Source organism: Cuculus canorus, chromosome Z (assembly GCF_017976375.1).
Source record: "Cuculus canorus isolate bCucCan1 chromosome Z, bCucCan1.pri, whole genome shotgun sequence".
NCBI classification, from domain to species: Eukaryota; Metazoa; Chordata; class Aves; order Cuculiformes; family Cuculidae; genus Cuculus; species Cuculus canorus.
This window is the reverse complement of record NC_071441.1, coordinates 23,325,260-23,347,279: the sequence shown is the minus strand read 5'-3', so window position 1 is coordinate 23,347,279 and position 22,020 is coordinate 23,325,260. Positions and strand designations below refer to the sequence as shown.

Below are 22,020 nucleotides of genomic sequence, written 5' to 3'. Positions count from 1 at the left end.
AGAAATTCTTTGGTGCTCTCAAGTCAAGTCCCAGACTGTAATGGATTATGGCAAAGAGTTTGAACCCAGCAATGCCACCAGAATGACAAAGTGTTCTGAAACAGCAATGCCTCCCTGAGGCTGCCTGGAGCAATGAGTTTTCTCCCTGCCTAACAGAAAGCAGTCTTTTATTCTTTCCTCTCTCATTCCCATATGTAGAACTCCTAGCTTGGTTCTAAGGTTACTTCTCTGTGGTGACCAATGGAGTCTCCGTAGGGTATTTCTTTATTGTTTGTTTGTATAAAACGCTTTTGGTGCAACACATTTGCATGAGTTAGATGATGTTTAGAGGAAACCTCAGTTTCGGAGTTCATGGAAGTTGTTGGCTCATTCATTCATTATTTTAATTGAATTTTCCTCACCATTGTTTCTGTCGCTTCTTGTTTTATTTTTTTAATAGATATTGATTTCTTTTCCACTTTAGTTTTTGTTTGTTTGTTTGTTTGCTTTTTGTTGGGGTTTTTTTTTATTGTTGTTGTGGTGGTTGGGTTTTTTCCAGCTTGACCACTAGTGAGGTCTCCGTAAAAGTTTCAGACAGTCTTGTTGAATTGGATAAATGTGGTCTCACTTACAGACTTGGTACTTGGAGCTAGTGCTCATTCCTTCTCAGCACAGAAGGCCTCCCTTCAGTCTTTCTGAAAGAGAAAATTTGATTCTGCTTGAGTTTTCTTACAAAGCACATCATACTGCATTTAACACACTACTTTCTACCTTTACACAACAACTGTAACAAAACTGCTCTCATTTTACCTACTTGCATTATTTGTGGAAAACCTCACTTAACATATCCTCCAATTCAACAGAGGGCTGTGGCAAAGCTCCAATTCAGAAAAAACATTAGCTCCCTGTTTCCCCCTCAAGTGACTCAGACTCTGTTCAATTGTGTAGGAAGCCTCTCCTCACACACACTTCCAAAGAATGCCAAATGGCACTAAGGTTTGATTGCTCTGTGACAGTATCTTCTTGGTCGTCAGCAGAGTTATGTGAAGAAATAATTTTTACTGCTCTAATTTTAGGTCATCTTCAAATGTTAAGATTCAGGTAAGTTGTGTTTCGTGCAGGCTACTTTGACTCCTTCTGTATATAAATATATATATGATATTACATATATCTTATAACATTTTGTGTCATTGCTGGTTAATGTCAGATGATGACTTCCTCCAATTTTTTTCCTCCAAATGTAAAATTTTCCTGAATCCAGCCTTGATGGAACACAGATGCCTCCAAATGTCTCAGATTTTACCCCAAGGCCTCGATCACACCAAGACAAGTTCCAAGAGCAAGGAAAATCTCAATACACTGAACAAAAGGATTGGCTGTAACCTTTTTAAAATTTTAGTTATTTCATCTTTATTTCCAGCTGGATTCCTTTGCGGAAAAAAAAAGGCTTGTTGAGATCAATATGGCCACCCTGACTAGCTGAAAGGAAAACCCTGTGGTGCTTGTTCCTATCCTGAATGCTTTACACTGCTAACATTACAATCTATGAGCTTCTTGTGTCTGACCCTAACTGACAGCAGAATTTTTCAATTTCTATATTACATAATATAGAGATAATCCATGTCGGGAAGGAAAACCCTGTTTTTGCTTTATAGCAAATATTCCAGCTCACTGGCTATGACACATCATAAGTGATATTAGAGGTCACACAACATTGAGAGACTGGGGAAACTGGATTTTTTTTTTGCTCTCAACCCATGCAGAAATATTCTGTTATGGAAGGAAAGACTTTCAAAGGTTTTTGGCCATAATCTTCTTACATCTGTCCTTGAGCAATCTGTCCTACTTAACTAGGTAGCTAACTTTACACATGTGCCCAAATTGAAGTGCTACCTAGAACTGAATGGCATTTCTTAATGAGGACATCATGCCATATCTGGTCTGAGTCAATTTAGAAGACAAAGCTCTTCTAGTTAATAATCAGAGCTAATATCCAACACCCAAGCTCTTATGCTGTATCTGACATAGGCCTCTAAAACCCAAATTGCAATGATTTCCTAGCCTGGCTAATTTTTCCCCTATTTTCTGATAATATAAAGAATTCTGTTCACCGCGGACACTTCTAGAATGCAACAGTGGATGAAATGCTGGACAAAATCACTAAGTGTCTCTGAATTCGGTTTTCAAGAAGTCACCAGTTGGATTGTAAGGGGATGACATGTACCTAGCAAGGATATATCACTTGCAGGAAGTTTCTCCTGTAGCTTGCTTAAGAAAAATATTCAGTGCATATTCATTATTTGTATTTCATGCTGAATTTGTATTTTCACTGTTTTTTCATCAGTCAGTTTTGCTATACCATTGGAAAGGAACCGTAAGTACAAGAGCAACAAATAAAAAGCAACAACACATTGTACATTGTTTGGAAAATATCCCTCACTGTGACAGCTGCCATACAGTTTTGCTTTTGTATACATTATGTCTTAAATAAGACATACTTTTCAATTTTACATTATAAACTACTGCTGTGCTGGAATCAAATCAAACCTGTTGAAGCAGGTTGCCTATTCCAGTGAAATTTAACAAAGATATTCAGAGAAAGGAATTAAAACAGTACTCCACCCTCTGAACACCAGGTACGCTTTTTACAGTAGTGTCTACAAGACAGGAATGTGAGCACTCTTAATTACTTGTACAGTCCTATTGACTTCTGCAGGAAGAGTTGCAGACACAGGTCTCAGGCTGATTACCAGCAACATCTGAGGATACCTGGCATGGTACAGCAGGTGTGTTGTGATAACTGAGCTAGAACCAATCTCTCTTTGTTAACTTAAAACACATGTTTAAAATTTAGAGACTTAGTTTTAATTGGTGTTTTAGCATCATTTTTGAGGGAGATGCCGAATGCAAAGATGCATTTTAGCTGGACAACTAAGTTCCTCCCAATGTTTCCAGGAGGTGAGCAACTTTTAAACTTCAAGTTGACTATGACAAAACTTCAAGCAGAGTGAGATTTAAATAGATCTTAGACAGTGCCAGAGATCTGATGATTTTAAGAGCCTTAAACTGAAATAAAAGCAGTAAGTCAATTCAACATAGCAGTAAATGAAATTTTTTTGCAATCCATATTATCTCATTACTTCCATTGGAAAAATAAACAGTGCTTATTATATCAAAACTCTTGTTACATTTACTGGTGTAACTCATCTACCAGTATCATCTTGTTGAAAAACTGAAAAAATACAATGCTGTCATACATAAAACCACAAACACCATATGAAATTCTATTTCCTTGTGATAATGTTACAGATAATAATTTTTCAGTACTTAAAATCACCAGTGCATCCTCACTTTTTTGTATTTACAAGTAATCAATGAGTAGAATAACAACCAGAAGTTAAGGTTAATGAAATCAAATGAAGAATTTTGAAAAGTCAGACCTATTATTGATATGCCTAAATATTGACTTTATCCCCTACAAATAGATCAATAGGATTTAATGTCAGAATGAACTCATCATAACAAAAGACAACAAACTTCTCTTAAAAAATGCCTTCATCTGCCCAATGTACGCTCTTGAACTGCAGTGCTCTATTAGAAAACAGAAAGAAAAAAAAAAAAAAAGGAAGAAATCTTTACCAAAATGTTTGCCCCCAAGTATAAATCACAACTTCTGCTGTTTCTATGATGATCACTTTAAAGAACTGTCTTCATTTCAGCCAGAATTCCACTAACTTCCATTTCCCATCTCTTAACCTTGTCAGGCGTTTGGCTAATAGAGAAAATGGGCCTACAGAGTGATCTGCATGCCATTCCATCCTGCAGCTTGCCCTCAGGGCCTGGCATCACCCGGGGCCATTCCCTGAACCCTCTGCATATCTCATTTCCCTCCTGGACTGCGGGACCAGTGATGGGCAATATTGCAGCAGGCTCAGTGACAGGCTTACATGTGCTGAACACAGCACAACCCTCTTCAGTCATGATGACCACAAGCCACTGTGCTTTTTTCCATGATAAAGTCCCTCAATTATAAGTCTACTTTTAATGGAAGAGCTAAGGAAACGTATGTTGCTTTCTTGCATCCCAGCAATACCAAATCACAGAATCACAGAATCACAAGGTTGGAAAGGACCCACTGGATCATCGAGTCCAACCATTCCTAACACTCCCTAAACCATGTCCCTCAGCACTTCATCCACCCGTTCCTTAAACACCTCCAGGGAAGGCGACTCGACCACCTCCCTGGGCAGCCTGTTCCAGTGCCCGATGACTCTTACTGTGAAGAATTTTTTTCTGATATCCAACCTGAACCTCCCCTGACGGAGCTTCAGGCCATTCCCTCTTGTCCTGTCCCATGTCACTTGGGAGAAGAGGCCAGCTCCCTCCTCTCCACAACCTCCTTTCAGGTAGTTGTAGAGAGTAATAAGGTCTCCCCTCAGCCTCCTCTTCTCCAGGCTAAACAACCCCAGCTCTCTCAGCCGCTCCTCGTAAGACTTGTTCTCCAGCCCCCTCACCAGCTTCGTTGCTCTTCTCTGGACACGCTCCAGAGCCTCAACATCCTTCTTGTGGTGAGGGGTCATGACGCTTTTTGCTGTCCCTTCATTCTTGGGGAATGAGTGGCCAGTTATCAGCAGCAGTTACACTCAGCGCTCAGGGAAATGTTAAAGAGTGTAAGGCCAGGTCAAACATCTGTGGCCTGAGAAAAGGAGGCATTTGTAATTATCTTCTTAAGACCTGCTCCTTCTCCATTATCTGAGTGCAGTGTTGGTTTGGTACCATCTTAGGCTTTCAACCAAATGACATGTTGATACAAAATAAAATGTGTCAGAAAGTTCTTAGGTTAGTGGATCAACATGCTGCTTTTATAAAGCAGCATTTTAAAACACCACAAATACACCATTTTCCCCAAAATCTATTTTCTCAACCTGTGCTGACTGCTGTTAACAGAAATACCATGCTTTTATTTAGGCCCTATGCTGATTTTCCATTATTTTATATGGCACCAATATCCAAAACAGCAGGCTGAGTGGCCCCTTTGTATTCCAGCCCACTATTTGTTTTACTGTCTTGGAATGGTTATGAGACGTGTTAGCAGAAAAAAAATCAATGTTAGTACCTCAGAGGAGTTCTCAGCCATTTTGTTTAAAATCTGCTGGTATAAGTTCCTTCAATAGGTGACTAAACAATTTCATTTTCAAAGATGGTCTTTAACATCATATTTCGTTATCACTGGAAGCAAAATTTTAGCAATATATGACAGAAGTAGGGGCTTTTATCAAGTCTATAACAACTATATTTGTTGAATTGCCACGTCCTCTGCACTATAAATAGTAATACTTGCTAGCAATGGGTCATTGCAGACTTCTTTTGTTGCTCAGTAGACTTTTTCTAGAGACATCTCTTCATGAACTTTTGCTTCCTTCACCAGTTTTCTGGTTCTCCTGCCTTTTAACCCACATTCAGTGATGCTATTTTCTTTTTTTCTAATATTTTTTAATGTCTTCTGGGGGAAAAAAAGCATGTTTATTTTCACCTTTATGCCTAACTTTTAAGAAAAAAACAACAATAATAATTTCAAAACCGTAAACTATAGTAGTCCTTCAGACTGAGAGTTTCAGCAGCTAATGAAATATTTTATAACAATTAGCATGATTCCTTTTATTGGATGATCTCACTTAAAATTGTTTTCAGTTCTGTGAAACTGACCCTTTAAAATGCTTTTGTGCATGCACTGCTGGTTCAGAGTGTACTCTGTTTGCACATAACAAATGTAATCATGTTGACAGAATTCACGTCTGAAAAAATTACTGATCTTAATTTCTGAGATCAACTTCTCCTTTTCAAGGTGAAGCTTAGCATAAAGCTCCCTGGACTCAGATGTAACACATATTAAGTTAGAAAACTGATATGTTTGATTTCTTGAAGTTCCAAAACAAGCTGTGGGACATTGACAGCATGTGTCACCTGGACCAAAAGGCCCACACAAGTTATCCATCTATTGAAAACTACAGATTACTCTACAAAGTACATTTCAGCTGCTAGAGCAGTGTGAAGAGCACTTGGTGTTTAGGCACTGACCTAGTAGCTGCAGAACAGAGAAGAAAACAGTAGCTTTAAAAATGAATGAAAACCAACAAAAGATAATAAAATGTGATTAGAAAATGAATGACATTTTACTAAAAATTTGACAAATTAATGTGTTTCAACAGGGCAACAGATCCTGAAATATTCTGGAAAGTTTTACCAAGCAGCATTATTCACCTAGCAAACCTGTTCATCTGTTATAAGGTGAAACTATATAAGCCACTTTTTAGCCACTCAGAAAACAATTAAAAAATGTTCCAAGCTCTTTTAAAACAGCTCCTTTGAAAACATAAAAGCTTTTTTTAACTTGTTAGTTGGAGTCAGACAAACATATGAAAGGTATGTAAGACTTTTTCTGAAAAAAACTAAATGAAGAAAACCAAGATACAGGGAGGTTAAATTACTACCTCACAGTGTCATGCAAAGTTGACAACATGAATTGGTTTCTTGAGGGCTGAACAACAAGTCCAGGTTGCAATTTACACTGCAGATTGGGTTTGTAAATACTTCAGTCTATATGTATGTGCCGCAAAAAACAAAAAAACTTTTTTTTCACATCAGAAAATTGTCTCCTAATTTAACATTACAGTGTATTTAGTGTCTGCCCTCAATAGCGTGGATGAAGAGAGAACACATCCTCACATCACTCATAACAAATCCACACCCGTGACTGATCTCAGTATTCTGGATTTCCCCAGTAGCTGGTGGTGACACGTCTGAAAGAACAGCTCTGGAGTACTGAGCAGCTTAATTTGTAAAAATCCTTTCTGAGGAATTAAGCCCATTGCAACAAAAATTGTGAATCCACACAGGTCTCTTCACTATTTGAACTCAGCAGACATGCTCTATCCATGGATGTGTTCTCAATGGTGAACTGACAGATGCAAGACTTCAGGCAGGCATGTCATACACATGCAAACTGTAAAACGAAGACTTGCTGCATGAAAATAATTGTATTAATTTACAAGCAGCAGTCACCACTTCTCCAAAAGTTTGGAAACTTTTGTTGTGTTTCATAAGTGGAAATGACAAAGGGAAAACTTCTAGTGACCTAGCAGTCCCAAACAGACAGACAAAGGACCAAGAGAGATGAAATTGCTCTAGTATAAATCAATCAGCAGAGGTGCACTATCATCAGGAAAGGCCTCCACTCACCAGATGCTTTGATGCACCTCATTGTTTCTGTCACAAAAAACAGCCGTCAGCACCATGAGACAGTTTTGGTGTGCTAGCAACCTAGCGTCGTTGTTATTGCTGAGGATGGGGCCCTGGGCAACCTGATCTAGTGGGAAGTGTCCCTGACCATGGCAGGGGAGTTGGAACCGGATGATCTTTAAGGTCCCTTCAGACAAAAACTATTCTATGATTCTATGATTCTATGATTCTATGATTCTAGCCTCCCTCCCAAAGTGAATTTTTGGTTTAGCACAAGACAACCTGTATCCATGGGTGTTGATAAGAGAGCACACATGACCCACATAACACATGAAGGGATAGCCCTTGCAGAGAGTAGAGGGTGACCACACATGGCCCAGCCCCCAGCAGCACCAAGCCTTTGCTCAGCACAGAGCGCTGCTTTGGAGCCAGGGGACCCCAGGGGCCACCACCAGATCGACAGTGGAGATCTTGGGTACTTACTACTTCAGAAAGTTCACAAGAGGCTCCAGCGTTAGGCATGTGCTTAGAGATGCCGAACTCACTTGAAGATCCAGTCTTCACTGAGATGTCCAGAAAACTTCCTCGGTTTAGATCAAGGTGGACAATTCTCTGAGATAATTGGCCTAGCCTCTTCAGTATTTTCAAATGCATATTATAATGAATTTTCCATCAAAGCTGTAACTTGTTATTTGCCTTAAGAAGTTAAACATACGAAAAGTGTTGCTATTGAAAAACTCTAGCTCGTTTCTCACTTCAAAGTAGGTGCTATCTATGCTATAACACTGAAATCCTGCATCATCCCTCATGAGACAGGAATGCTTAAAAAACAAAACAAGCAGCAATTTCTCTTTTGCCAGGAGTACTTTGGTGTTACACTCAAAGACTTGTTATGGGGCAATAAGGGCAGAACAACTTATAAGGGAAGCTTAGAACTTCCAGTTAGTGTAATTTAAATCCTGCAGTGTAACTAAGCGACAAGTAGTTCTAATGAGTAGTCCAGCTAGAACAATGCTAACACTTATTGTCCAAATGATCTAATTTACAGAAAATAAACTTTCTTATAATATATTATAGAAAACCTCCTACTATATTCCCCTTTCTCTGGTTTTATACTGATCTTCCCATGGTCCCCGCGTGTCCTCAGGTCAGCAGCAGCACTTGTGTGATACCCTTCTACACTTCCTCTTTATTGGTCTTGAGCTCATGTTACATCCCAATTTAATCTGTATGGTGTATTTTACACTTAGTAGATAGAAAGCTCTTGCTTGTTGCTCCTGTGGCTCAGGTCCCTGGTCCATGTCTCCTTAGCTGACAGCAGCAAGTTGTTTATAGCTGTGAGGTCTTCAGGTGCCAGCCTATTCCCCCTCTCCTGTCACCCCACACCTGTACACCTCTATGCCGTGTCCCCATTCCCAAGGCCTTTGCAATCATACCAGGCCTGCATATAAAGACATAATAATGACATCATTAAGGCAGGATCATAAATTTTGCATTCTACAGAGTAAGTATACTATAAAGAATAAAATTATGGCTATTCTGTGACTGTACAAAGATAAGCAAAAGTAAAACAAATTAGGCAACAGTCACCTGACCACTGGAAGAATTGTTACAGCTAAATTAACTAAAATAATGCTCCAGGCAGGCCAAGAAGACCCCACACAAAGCCTGACAAGCTTGCCTCCATCCTGAGACTTTGCAAAGTTACTGCAAAGTCTACAGACTTTACCGGGATATAGATGACTACTATGAGATTCTTGCCAAGAAAAGAAAAATGTTATCCCAGAGGAAGAGGCATCATTCCAACAAAATGTTCTACATTAGTGCAATGGGAAAAGTAAACACATGAGTGCATTATCAGGAAAATAAAAGCTGAACTGACACTGACCCGGTTGGTTGCCATTCAAGCTCTCCACAATGTGATTGCAGCAGACAAACCCCTCTTGCACCTCAAGACAGACACTCATACCCCACTTTTCAGATTTTACTGCTATATTTCCTGTGGCATATTAGTGAACAAGAGCAGAAATGCTTATAAACACATTTCTGAAACAGTGTTTATAGGGCAAGGGCATTCAGCTTCTACTGTACTAACACATTATTAAATAGATAGTTCTGAATGTGCTGCATATCAGCCTGGAAGTGAGGAAAATACTCAACAGCTTTATAAAAACCTCTTTTTGCTTAGAGAAGAAAGTGTCCCAAACGTTACTTTGTTATACTCCACGCTTGTCTCTTTCAGGCTCCAACAAACCATGTCCTTTGTCTTTCGCAGAATGCAATGGCACACATCACCATGTGTACAGCTTGACAGATCACTGACAGACATCTATTTGCATGTCTGTAACTTATAAATGCATACACTGTTATTTTTCTTCCCATTTTTCAGGAAATTCCATATAATGTTCTGTACAAATGGCTCTGCATTAATGTATACCTAAGAAAACATATGTATCTTGGATGGAGATCTTTGTAAAGTGGATTTTAGCCCAAAGTAATTTTTTTTTTTTAATCAGAGTTAAAAGCCTCCAGAATTGGAGATTATAATGGAATTAGTGCAACCGAGCACCCAATAGCAGCACCGCAAGGTCTGTCCTGCAGAGAAGGAGTAACACTTAGAGAGCGAAACTACAATATTAACAGCAATACTCCACAGTCCTCATTTGTACTTTTAACCCCAGTTTTGCAGTGAAAAATGGAAAGAGTAAACAGCAGCTCAACATTTCTACTAGCAGTATTAATATCAATGACTCTTGTAGAACCAATAGCATAAATCTTGCTCGTAGCACATGTTTAATTAATCAGGCCTGCCATCCTCATTTGCCCTTCACTGGGTTTCACTGATGATTACCCAGTGGAAAATTCAGCCCCTTAATGCAAACAATATACTTTTTAACACTTTCTTCCCAGTGGCTGGCTTTTGGGGTTGGCAGAAGCATTGTCAGCAAGGGAGGCTGACAGTCTTGGCTCCAGCCACCCTTCTGTGTTTTAAACTTTCATAGGGGTTACAAATCCACTTGGAAGGGATTGCTTTCTTTCCTCACCCAGAATGGCTTTTCCTTCAAGACCTCTTTTCCTCTCAGCTTTAGTGACAGGATTATAACCAAATATTTATGCATCCTGTGAATGTGAGGCAAGAGGCGTATTAAGTCTAAGTTATTCTAATTTATTCCGCTAAAGGAACCATGTGAGGTAGCACAAAGCCCTCCCTGATTTTGAATTTAAGACTAGTCACAAGTTTTACTTGTAAAGGACATCAGAATTTTGTTTTCTTGTTGGTGGTGCTACCCAGGAATGAGAGAAAAAAATCATCTAAGAAATGAAACCCTTGTAAATAAAATATTATTCACAGACAGGAGCAGAATTTTCCTCTGGGTCATTATTAGTGAAACCCAGTGAGGGGATAATAAGGACATGAGACCTGATTAATTAAACATTTGCACTATTGTGTGTAATTATAGTTTTCTGAACCATTCCGAGAACATCTGTTTACATAGGACCACAGAACCTGCCTCACAGAGCTTTGCCGGGACCTCAGGCAGAGCCCAGCATGGGGCAATCAGCCGCTGGGGCCCTGCGGCTGCTTCCCCAGACCAAACAACCCTTCTGCCTGCCCGGGTGGCACAGCACAGCCTGCCAACGCAGACATGTGTTCACAGCAGCTTCTGCCCAGAGGAAGTCTCCAACCTGGCCTGGTTTAGTGCTCCGAATGGATCCACGGAGTATCTATACCCATCAGTCTATGAATTCGCAGCGACAACTGTAATTTTTCATATTCAGTTGCCCGAGTGCAGTGTGGCATCCTCCTAGTACGTGGGATGCATTCCCATTTATCTTACACTTCAATCTGTGTTCAAGCCAAATACAGCTCACAGGAATTAATATGCTGGGGTTTTCACTTGAAATATTTTTAAGAAGTCTGTGCCATGCCATCATTTGCAGTGTAAAGCCTTTTTACAGCTTTTAGTTGCTAATTAACATATCTCAGGTTTTGCAACATTCTGACAAGAAAAGTCTTGTGCTCCTGAAGCACAGTAAAAACCAAGTGCTAGTGTTATCGGCTACATACTGCGGAGTTACTAACAGAGACAGTGCCAGCCTGCCTAAAACTTACTGTCGTTGAAACATGAAATTGTCATAGCTCACATACAAGTCTACAAAAACTCTCAGCTGCGGTGTGTTTCCATTCTGAACAGTGACTGTGACAACGGCATTTTGGTGATCTGCTTCTCCAAGACAGCTGGGACTGACGGTGGTCCACACAGCCATGTCATGGCAAAAAGTTCTCTCTTTACAGCTTTACGGCCTTTTGCAGATGTTACATCCACGTCCTCTGGATCATGAAGGGTAACTGTCATGGAAGGCCACTTTCAAGAATTTCTGGAGAAATAAACATATTTTTGAGAAAAAAATCTTAATATTCTGGTTCCTTCTTTGGCTTTCACTTACTGATGCAATCTGGAATGTCTGAAAACATCCTGTGTTTCTAGAAATATGGCTCCTAGCCAGTGCAGTCCTAAGGGAGAAGAATGAACCATGGAAGTAACATGGAGAAAGAAAATCCTGTTTCATACATTTATATATTTTTCCTTTTTTTTTGATTAGTAACTTTCCAATCTCCCACTGCCTCTTTAACTGATAATTATCTTTGAGTGTTTTTACAGACCTTGTAGCTCTCCTTCCTACACTCATGTTAGAACAGATATTAAATTAGAACACTTCTTAAATTCCCAGGCACAGTAGAAAGCATGAATAGCCTAGCTAAACAGGCTATTTCTTACATGATAGTTGAAAGGCACAAGACAGCAACAGAGGCCTAGATGTACATGACCAGAAGGGAAAAAAAGAGGAAAAAGCTTGTACAGTTGAAAACTTCTGCTGTGCTTTCTGTTGTAAGAGGACGAAGTGTAAAAACCCTGATAGCAAAATCCTGCCAGGCACTGTGGGTGTCAGCATCTTGTGTATGCAAACAGATAGCTGCGTTGTGTTCAGTGCTACAGAAATCCAACTGTCAGAGGTCAAAAAGATATGCTGAGTTGGCTCAACACAATTTTAGAAACTCACTGCTATTGCTCTTTCCTTGCAGTAAAATGTGGTCTGCCACAGCACCACCTCATTCTTGCATTAAATGAAAACTTTTTCTTCAGGTTAGTGCCAGGTTTCCCTTTGGTATGTCTTCTTCAGCCTGCACTCTGAGTCCTGGCATCCTGATGCAAAACCAACAAATTCTGAACACCCTTCCAGTCTGCCCACTAGTGTGACAAGTTCTTGTGTGGGCATAACAGACAGGAAGAAGCACCTTCCAAATCTTAGAAGATGGGAGTGTGGTACTGAGGTCTTGGCACTGAAAGGCAAAATTAGACCTGGATCCTGGAGTCACACCTCCAGACAGAAAATCACCATGTGTATGGCATCTTTGTAACGAAACACAGTGCCCATGGGCAACTCCTGCATGTCTTCTCTTTCTCTCTCTACTCTTCCCTCAGACAGATGATGTAGTCCTAGGCGCCTCTACCTCTGAACTCCATGATGCCCAGCAATTAAATAAATCAGTTCTGAACACTGACTTTTTGCTTAAAAAGTACAGTCCCTGTCTGGGTTCAGTAATTTGCTAGATTTCACCCCAATTAATCCTAACTATTACTTGCATTAGCCTGATGAATTGTAGATATATATCTTCAGCAAAAGTAAGAATTGAATACAATATGCCTGAACACCTCCACTGCAACAAGCTGTAGTGTGTTTCAAGTACAAGGGAAGAACTTGACAGATACTAGCAGCACAAGCCACTTTTTAACATGACAGAATAAAGAAACAAAACAAAAAGGAGAACTAGTGTCAATTTTGTAAGTGGATTTAAAGTGCAAGTAAATGCAGTTTTCTCACTTCTGAAAATATTTATTCAGTCATCATTTTCAGGCAGTTTATCATAAAAGTCAGATTACATACGAGTTTTCTACCCACACCTACTGATGCTTTTCACAAGAAACTAACGAACTGAACTGATGCGCTAGGATAGACACAACAGAAATTATCCTAGTTCCCTTCTTTACACAACTACATTTAAAAAAATGGGGAATTAAGATGTCTTAAAGATTATAAAAAGTCTATGCCAAGCACCTGGTTCTCTGAACTACTTGAAGAAAAGGGGACTGTTTTCATGAGCGGACTGCCAGGGCTAGGTTTCACCTTTCATTTAGCTTCTCAGTTGAAATATTCATCTCTAAAGCCAGCTACAATTCCATTTTGATTGCAAATGACTAGGAAGAAAATACTGAATTTTCTTAGTCCTCAGTTTTTAGGTCTCGGCTATGGATTACTACTGAATTTGATGCAATTTTTAAATGAGTGGAGACCACATGAAATAGCAACACAAAACTCTCATGCAATTCGGTGTCTTGCAAGAGTGCTGAGAACCTGGATCCCATAAGCCTATGTTAAAATTTCCTCTTGACCAGTATTTGGGGACAGTCATTTAGCCGCTCTGCCCCTAAGCTTACTCCTGCAGATGACAGATTTTAATATTCCAGTGGCTCTAGTGCACTAGCAGGTTATATGAAAAGCTCCAGGTAACGCATGTTGTTATGATAGCAAAAATACAGTAAATCTTTTCAATTGTCTCATGAGGTAGGGTTGCTAATTTGCTAATTGGTGCCTTTGGAAATATATGCCTGAGCACTACCATTGTGAAGCTCCCCTGCTTTATACATCTTGACATAATATGGAGTAGTGCTAAGTACTGAAAACAGCGTGATAATCAACTTCCCCACTTTTTCAAGGAGCCTGGACAAGAGAAGCAGAGAAAAATCTCCCCAGTGATGCTACCATTGCAACTTTGCTATTGAGATCATTGGCTTTGCCAGAAACCACACTAAATCTTATGTGAAAACAAACAGCAGGGAATCCTGAGTGGCTTATAGACACCTCAGGGAGTAACCAGGGCAGCATTTTTTTCTTGTTTAAACCCTGCACTGTGCAGTGTTGCAATTGACTGGGTGACACAGCAGCAAAAATCAATTGAAATCTCTAATAAGGGCGTCAGATACAACTGAAGTGAAGCAGGTGAAAAAGATTGTAGATGACATAGCGCTGCTGGCTGAATATGTGATAGGAATGCAAGAAACGACTAGCAATTCAAAATGGTGCCAGTCCACTTTGGTCTCACCAATACTAAAGCAATATGACCTAGTATGGGAGAGTCACTGCTTCAGAGAAGACGACCAGCTGGCCAGGACAGCCTGGCCTCCTACCTGCAATGACCTCCAAATGCAAAAGGCCTTGACCGGAAAAGTGACTGGATGAAGAAGGGATAGTTTTAGGAAAGAGCATGGCCACCACAAATGCCAGTCAATGCTTGTAGCAGCCACTGCAGAGACACTCAATGGTCAGGGTGGCAGCCCTCTGGGTGAGGCAGGTTAGTGCAACAACAGAGGTAGCAGAGGGAGGTTGCAGCCCTACTGTCCACTCGGGACTTGTCCTGTGGAGATGGCTAGGATGAAGCTCAGTTTCTGACATTCTGTAACACCTAATTTTTTGTTTCAGTTCATAAACAACTACCCAAACTAGCTGCTAAACGAAGCTGAGCAACCTTACTTATGAAGAGCGAGTTTCAATTAAATATTTTTACATCAGGACTCTGCTAAACTGTAAAACCACTTTCGCTATTTCACCTGAAGGCAAGGCATGAAGCAGCTATTGCTTTGCTAGCTGTGGTACAGATCTTTCCTTGTGCAATACTCTGTGGCAGGGTAGCCTTTAATGTCAGTAAAACTTATTTATAGAAAAGACATAGAAAGGAAAATAGGAAGAAAAATATTATACATATATAACCTGCACACAAGCTGGAGACATCAAGGAGTCATGAGGCAGACACTTTGTCCTCTTCACTGACCTCTTCTAACCCAGGTTTCATTCTTATATCTTTTAAATTTTATTTTTATTATCAAAATATTAAAGAATAAAACCTGAGGGAACTACATATATAGGAAATGGGACACCTATAAGATAAGGAGGCAGAATATTAGGCTCTATTTATCTCACAGTAGGGAGTGTTTCAGGGAAGTCCTTTAAAACTTCTTTGGGTCATAGTTGCAGCAGTCTTAAAATGAGCTAAAGGCACATTATAAAAGGCTTTCAAAGTCTCAGAGAAAAGAAAAGAAGTGCTGAGCATTGTTGCTGTTTCTCCTAGCAGAAAAAGTCTACACCCAAGGCAGAAGACAGAGAAGCACATCCTGCCTGAGTAACATTCCTTAACTGGACATACTAACAGAGAAGTAATCCCTGTCAGGTGTAACATAGGTCTGGGTGAACAAAAGGCCAAAATTCCCATTTGCTGCAGGAGGCATCCCACCTTTGTATGGTTTATTAGTCCTGCTTCCAAAACTCCACCCTTACTCTCCTTTCTCCATAGGACCACGATGCCTCCATGTTTGCAGTTTTAATCCTAGTGTTTTATAACTGGACACATCTGGTTACCAACAGCAGATTAAATTGACTTACTTGCCTTCGCTGCGTTGTCTGTCCTCATGGAAGACATATTACGTATTTCTGGCAGACTCATGCACTTTAATGCCTATCTTATCAACCCACCCACTATGTGTTCTCTATTAAATCAGCAAGAAAACTCAGAATGAAAATTGTGCAGCAGAAAACATTGTGTCCTGCAGTTCCTCTGAGCTGCAGGAAAATACCCTTCTGAAGGTGATTTCTGGTGTATGTGGCATAAACCTCTGAAGTACAGTCCATCTGGAATCAATTCAGGAATTTACAGGTATGGTTTATCAGCCCTTGTTTATTCACAATGATGAGAAGAGTTTAATTAATACCTCACATATTAGTCAATTCTCTGCCTTTAAACCTTACCTTTTGCCCATCAGCCAATCAATATGTATTTTAATCTTCTCCCCTTTTCAAAAGTGGTTTTAACATCTCACAGAACAGAGTAGCAGATTTCACAGTCATTAATTGCTATCACCAGCCCTTTCATTTTCTGAATATCAGCAGTTTCTACAAATTCCACTTTTCACCCATGTGTTATATTATCCATTCTTACTCAACACTTGTTTCTGAAGTATTCTTTTTAAAAACTGCAGAGAGGTTCTACTAACAAGTAATACAAAAGATTTTTTAATATATACAATTTCCTTGCTATTCCCAGAATTTCTCATCTGACATGGAAAAAACAGATACGAATAAATAAACATACTTCCACGTCTATCTACAAAACTTAAAATCTGGATAAGGAAAACACAGCAATATTCCTTGCTACAAATAGAATTAAGCAGTTTATTTTGGGATATACTCTAAATTTTTAACTCAAGGAGTTCTAGGTGACAATTAAATCCATCAAAATGAAAGTGTTTGAAGGTCTGGCAGTTCATAGTCTACCAGCAAGCAGCTCATTTTTGGCCATATTTATCATATAGTAGCAGTTGATGTGATTTTGTCAGTTACAGGTAGACATGTAAGAATAAGTCTCACTGACATTTCATTCCCATTTTATTCACAAACTAAACTCAGATATAAAAGGCAAGTGAGCAAGAGGTGCTAGCAGGAGCAAGTGACCCAGGAGGTGTACAGTGTTGATGTCCAGTGGTGCCGGCATGGGGTTAGGCAAGCAAAGGTCCATCAGGAGTTGAATCTGGCAAGAAGTACGTGATGACATCTTTGCCTCAGCCTTTACCAATAAAAACTACTTTCGGGGATTCCAGGCCCCAAGAGGGAAAATCTTGAGGAAAGAGACCGACTTACCCTCAGTAAAGAAGGACTAGGTTTAGGGAGCACTTAAACAAAGTGTTTCCAAGTAACTTGGGCTCAAAGTGCTGAGGGAGATACCAATGTCACTATGAGGACATTCTCAACTGTCTTTGAACGGTCATGGCAACTAGGAGTGGTTCCTGAAGCCTTGAACGGAGCAAATATCACTTCAATCTTCAAGAATGGCAAAAAGGAAGATTTGAAGAACCACAGGCCCTTCAGCAGCACCTCAACCCCTAGCAAGTCAACAAACTCCTGGAAAACATTTCAAGATATGTGAATCACAAGAAGGCAATTGTAAATAGTCAGCACGGATTTACAATCGCAAGATAATGTTTGAGCCTCATTGCCTTCTACAATGTGGTGACTAGTTTGGTGGATGACAGAGCAACAACGGATGGTATTTACCTTGACTTCAGAGAGGTCTTTGACACTATTTCCTCTAACATCATCATAGACAAGCTGGCAAAATACAGGTTTAGTAAGTATATAAATACAGGTTTAAGTAAGTGAAGTGTATTAAAAAGTGGCTGAACATTTAGGCCCAGTGCTATTCAACATCTTCCTCAATGTCCTGGAGGATGGGATGAAGTGCATCCTCAGCAGATTCACAGATGATACACAACTGGAAAGTACTAGAGCATTTTGCTGCCATTTGGGGGGACTTCAACAAGCTACAGAACTGAGCAGAGAGCAAACTCCAGAAGTTCAATTAGGAGAAATGGAAAATGTAACTGGGGACAACACCAGGAACCAGTGGCCACTCACCTGAAAAGCAGCTTTGCAGAAAAGGATTTCAGAGTTCTGATAGACAACCAGCTGACTGCAAGGCAGGAATGCATTCTCATACCATAAAAGGCAACAGTATCCTGGGCTGCTTTAAGCAGAGAGTGGCCAGCAGGTCAAGGAAGGTCATCCTTCCACTCTGCTCGGCACTGGTAAGGACGCATCTGGAGCAGTGTGTCCAGTTCTGGGTTCCCCAGTACAGAGCAGACACAGACATACTGGAACAACTCCTCTGCAAGGTAACAAAGATGATGAAGTTACTGGAGCACCTTTTGTAAGAGCAAAGACTGAGAGAGCTGGGCCTGCTCAGCCTGGACAAAAATAGGCTCAGGGGAACCTTATCCCCAAGTATAAATACCTGACAGGAGGAAATGAAGATAAGGTAGCCAAACTCTTCTCTGTGGTGCCCAGTGACAAGACAGAAGGCAATGGGCACAAAATGAAACACAAGAGGTTCCCACTTAACATCAGGAAACACTCTTCTTCACTCTGACAGTGATGGAGCACTGGCACAGGTTGCTCAAGGAGGTTGTGGAGTGTCCATCCTTGCAGCTATTCAAAACCCAAGTGAAAACAATCCCGGAAAACCTGCTGTAGCTGACCCTGCTCTGAGCAGGCGGGTCAGACTACATGATCTTCAGAGGTCCCTTCCAACCTCAACCATTCTGTGAATCTGAGATTTTGAGCCAGTGGCTTGCTTGCAATTATTTGCTCCACTAATTTATGAATCTGATAACTTTGTTCCGTGACCCATAAGAATGACCACATCACTCATGTGGTGGCATCATGGAATATATCACAATACAGGTACAGCTCCTTAACAGCTCCAAACACTCTCATGTGCTGTATGCTAAAGACAGAGAGAACAAAGAATGGAATTTCAGGATATGGTCATCTTCTCATTTGCTGTGGACAGAAATCTCTGGTTTCACAATGATGAAATTCCCCCTTCAAATTTTTATTAGACTGATAGCAGTACACCTGTGGGTTGGTGTGCTCCGTAATTATTGTGCATTGCACACTGTATTTCACATATGTGCCAACTGAATGGATTGATTTCAATGACCTTCTTTTTTTGAACACTTTTGCAGTCCTCTAAATTACCTTCTTGAAACTTTTTAGTCAACATGTGTATGGTGTAATTTCTTTGATTGTTTTAAGAACAGCAGCTGAGTTCGTGTAATAAAAGTAAAACAATGCTGTCCCTGGGGACAGGATGCCTCTTTTAGACAACCCCCTCACAATATGAATAACTGAGGCAAAGAAAATGTGTTAAAATATCACTTAGAATAAGAAAACTGGGGGATCTTACAATCCAGTTGAATGTCTCTGTATTTCCGATAATGTTTAAGCTCTGGTCTAATACAGGCATAATTCTAGAAACAGTCAAAGGTGTCCTACCTGGATCTACATTCTTCCTTCCTTCATTCTCACAGAGGACCCCTTAATTTTGGAAAAATGCAGAATTTTGGCTATGAAAATAAATATACATATACACAGTAAGAGAAACAAAGCATACAGGAAACTAAGAATTGGAAACTGGGAAAAAAACTTGCGGCAGCCATGCTGAAATTTTTATTCCAACACCTTCCTCGGAATTACAGCCCAAATTTCAGTCTAAAGTAAACCCAAGTAGCTCTCCACATTTCATCTTCATGTCCCTAAGATTTTTATCTTTCTGAGATACTCTGACTTGCCTATAAAAATACAGTCTCTAAATCGGGTGCAAATTAGACAACTGATCTAATGAAAAAGATAACTAGCAGCTCCTCAGAGAAAGAAGTTTGTATTTGACTAGCTCACACGCTGAACTGTAACCACTCTCTGAACTTTGCAAGAGGTTCTTGTAGACTCAGAAAGAGGTAGACACCATTTCAGTTATTAAAAGAAACCGTGTCTTTTTGTGTGCACCAAAGGAGGAAACTCCTCCCTTTCAAATTATAAATCTTTATAGTGCAATTCTTTATGGCTAGGAAGAGGACTTCAGACACTTTTCAAATAACCCCAACCGTTTAATCTGTACCCTTCAGGAAGTCAAGCTGTGTGTGTACGTGAGACAGAAACATTTTTGCTGAAATACGAAGAATTGCACGGTTCTGCCCAGCCCACTGTAAAACTAAGCTGCCTCAGATAAGGGAAGGAATCTACTTTTTCATTGCAGAGAATGGCACAATATAGCTTCTGAATCCTCATCCTTTTGTAGTCTGGTCATAACCTGTGACCACAAGGGACTACTGTAGGCAAATTTCTCACAAAAAGAAAGTGAGCAATACATTCATTAACAAAGGCATTTAATTGTCTTTATGTAGAAAATCAGCAGCTTCTAAGTTTCATTTACAGCAAAAGAAATCTGAGCCATTCATAAAGGGTCCTATTTGCAACTTCTTTTCAAATTTTCTATTACTCAGTCAGTTCAGTCACATTGTTTTCCACTAGGATTTACACAATTTGTTTGAAATTCTAGCAAATCCAATATTCCAATAGTAACATTCTCTGATTTCCTTGCCCTTCCCTGTGCAGCGATCAGGTAATCATACAGGTACAGAAGTGCAACACAAACAAGTATTCCACAAGTACTTACTGAAGACTTCTGATGTAGTTACAGTTGTAAGGCGTTTCATGCTGAAGGGAACTTGTATTTTCAGTAAATTAAGATACCTTCTCAGACTGCTAGACATTAATATAGTATGGAGGAACAGACTTTGCAGATAGATAGTATTGTTCATCTGAGAATGAAAAGAGTTTTTAAACATTAACACATTTTTTAAATAAACAGGTAGAAATTCTTGGTTATGAGAATTTACAGTCAGGCTCCTGGACAAAAGGATTCTATCATGAAGAGTAAAGCTGGAGGTTTTTTGTTTCTTTGAGTTTTTTTAAGTAGAAGTTGACATGAAGGATAAAGGGAGTTTTGCACTTTTTCTTACGGAGAGCCACAGCGAGCATTTGGTGTCCAAATCCTAACTTATTGCTAAAATCACACAAACCCTTTCTTTAGAGATAAAGAAACTTTTGCCACCAAACAGGGCTACAACTTACATGATGATCTCTAAAGCTGTCCAGAGATTCCCAGATCTTCTTTTCTTTCTGGTCCTTCACAGTTAAAGCTGTTTCTAGCTATTCTCTCCTTTTATATAGTCTTTTCCTAAATTAGCATGTCCATTAGGAAAATAATAGCACAGTTTTTCTAACTGGTTGGTTTTATATACTTTCTTTCTTGGAGCTTTTTGACCAAATGTACTGCCTTGCAGTTAGCTGAAAATTGTGGTACTTGGTTCACCCATTTTAAACGGGATTTATTTACAATGCAAAACAATAAATACTTCTCAGTTGAGTCGTAATCATCAAGCTTCCTCTATTCTCTTGCCAATAATTTAACACACTAAGCCTTAGCAGAGGCTAAAGAGTTCACCAAACAACAGTTGGTTCTGAGTGATTGCTGTAAGTGCTTCTGGGTAAATCATGGAGTTCAGTGCAATGTGTACAGTATGTGTAACACCACATACACCGCAGAGTGCTACAGAATACATTATATAAAATAAAGCATTAAAATGTTCAAAAGCCCAACACCCAACTCAAATATTCATATACAAACACATTGTATGGACAATTAAGCATCAAGATACAGTGAGTTCCCGCAGGTCTCCTTATGGCTTCACTCCTCTGTATTGCTCAGTGGTTTTTGAAGCACAGTTGCAAATTTCTGGGTACTGAAATGCTTTATTTTCTGGCCTTGAGCCAGTGGCAGATAGGACTACCCTGTTTCTACAGTTCAGAATTCTATAGGCCCTGCCTGCTAAACTATACTACCCCCTATTGTATACAAGAAACTCAGTACAGATCTTGGAAGAAGACACAGATCTGCAAACTTCACTAGCAATTCCTACTGTGAAGTAGTTGATCAGAATCAAAACACTTCTATGATATCTTAGACACTAGGAAGAAGCTAAATTTATTTATTTGAACACATAAAGGAGAGTATTTAAATAGTCTTCTGCTTCTAAGAAGCTCTGACTGTTATGACATTCTACAGAAATTCTTTGCAATTTACCACTCAAGTAAGATTCAAACACTTACCTATTCCCTTAGGAGACAAAGTTTGGTGTCCCAATATCACCAAATAATATAGTATAAGAACCCGAAAGTTCACACAATGCATCAAAAGTTTCACGTAAGCTGGGTCTATTTGCAGTTGCAGGTTTCAGTCAGGGTGGCTGACATCAACTTGAAAGATGAAGTTGGCTGGCAAAAAGAAATTTT

General features: G+C 39.7%; 1 protein-coding gene across 5 annotated transcripts in view; it reads right to left on the bottom strand.

Annotated features, from left to right (window-relative positions):
- Positions 1-10,806: 10,806 nt before the first annotated feature.
- Positions 10,807-22,020, bottom strand: part of CCDC171 (coiled-coil domain containing 171) — a 166,720-nt gene continuing 155,506 nt past the window's right edge. For 4 of the 5 annotated variants that reach the window (XM_054054469.1, XM_054054471.1, XM_054054468.1 and 1 more), the window contains 2 exons: positions 21,838-22,002; positions 20,342-20,486 (listed from right to left, as the gene is read on the bottom strand). In XM_054054469.1, the coding sequence (XP_053910444.1) occupies positions 21,943-22,002 (60 nt within the window). In that variant the 3' untranslated portion in view covers positions 20,342-20,486; positions 21,838-21,942. Of the gene's footprint in view, positions 11,599-20,341; positions 20,487-21,837; positions 22,003-22,020 lie in introns of those variants that run through there. The other variant, XM_054054465.1, reaches the window with a different exon arrangement.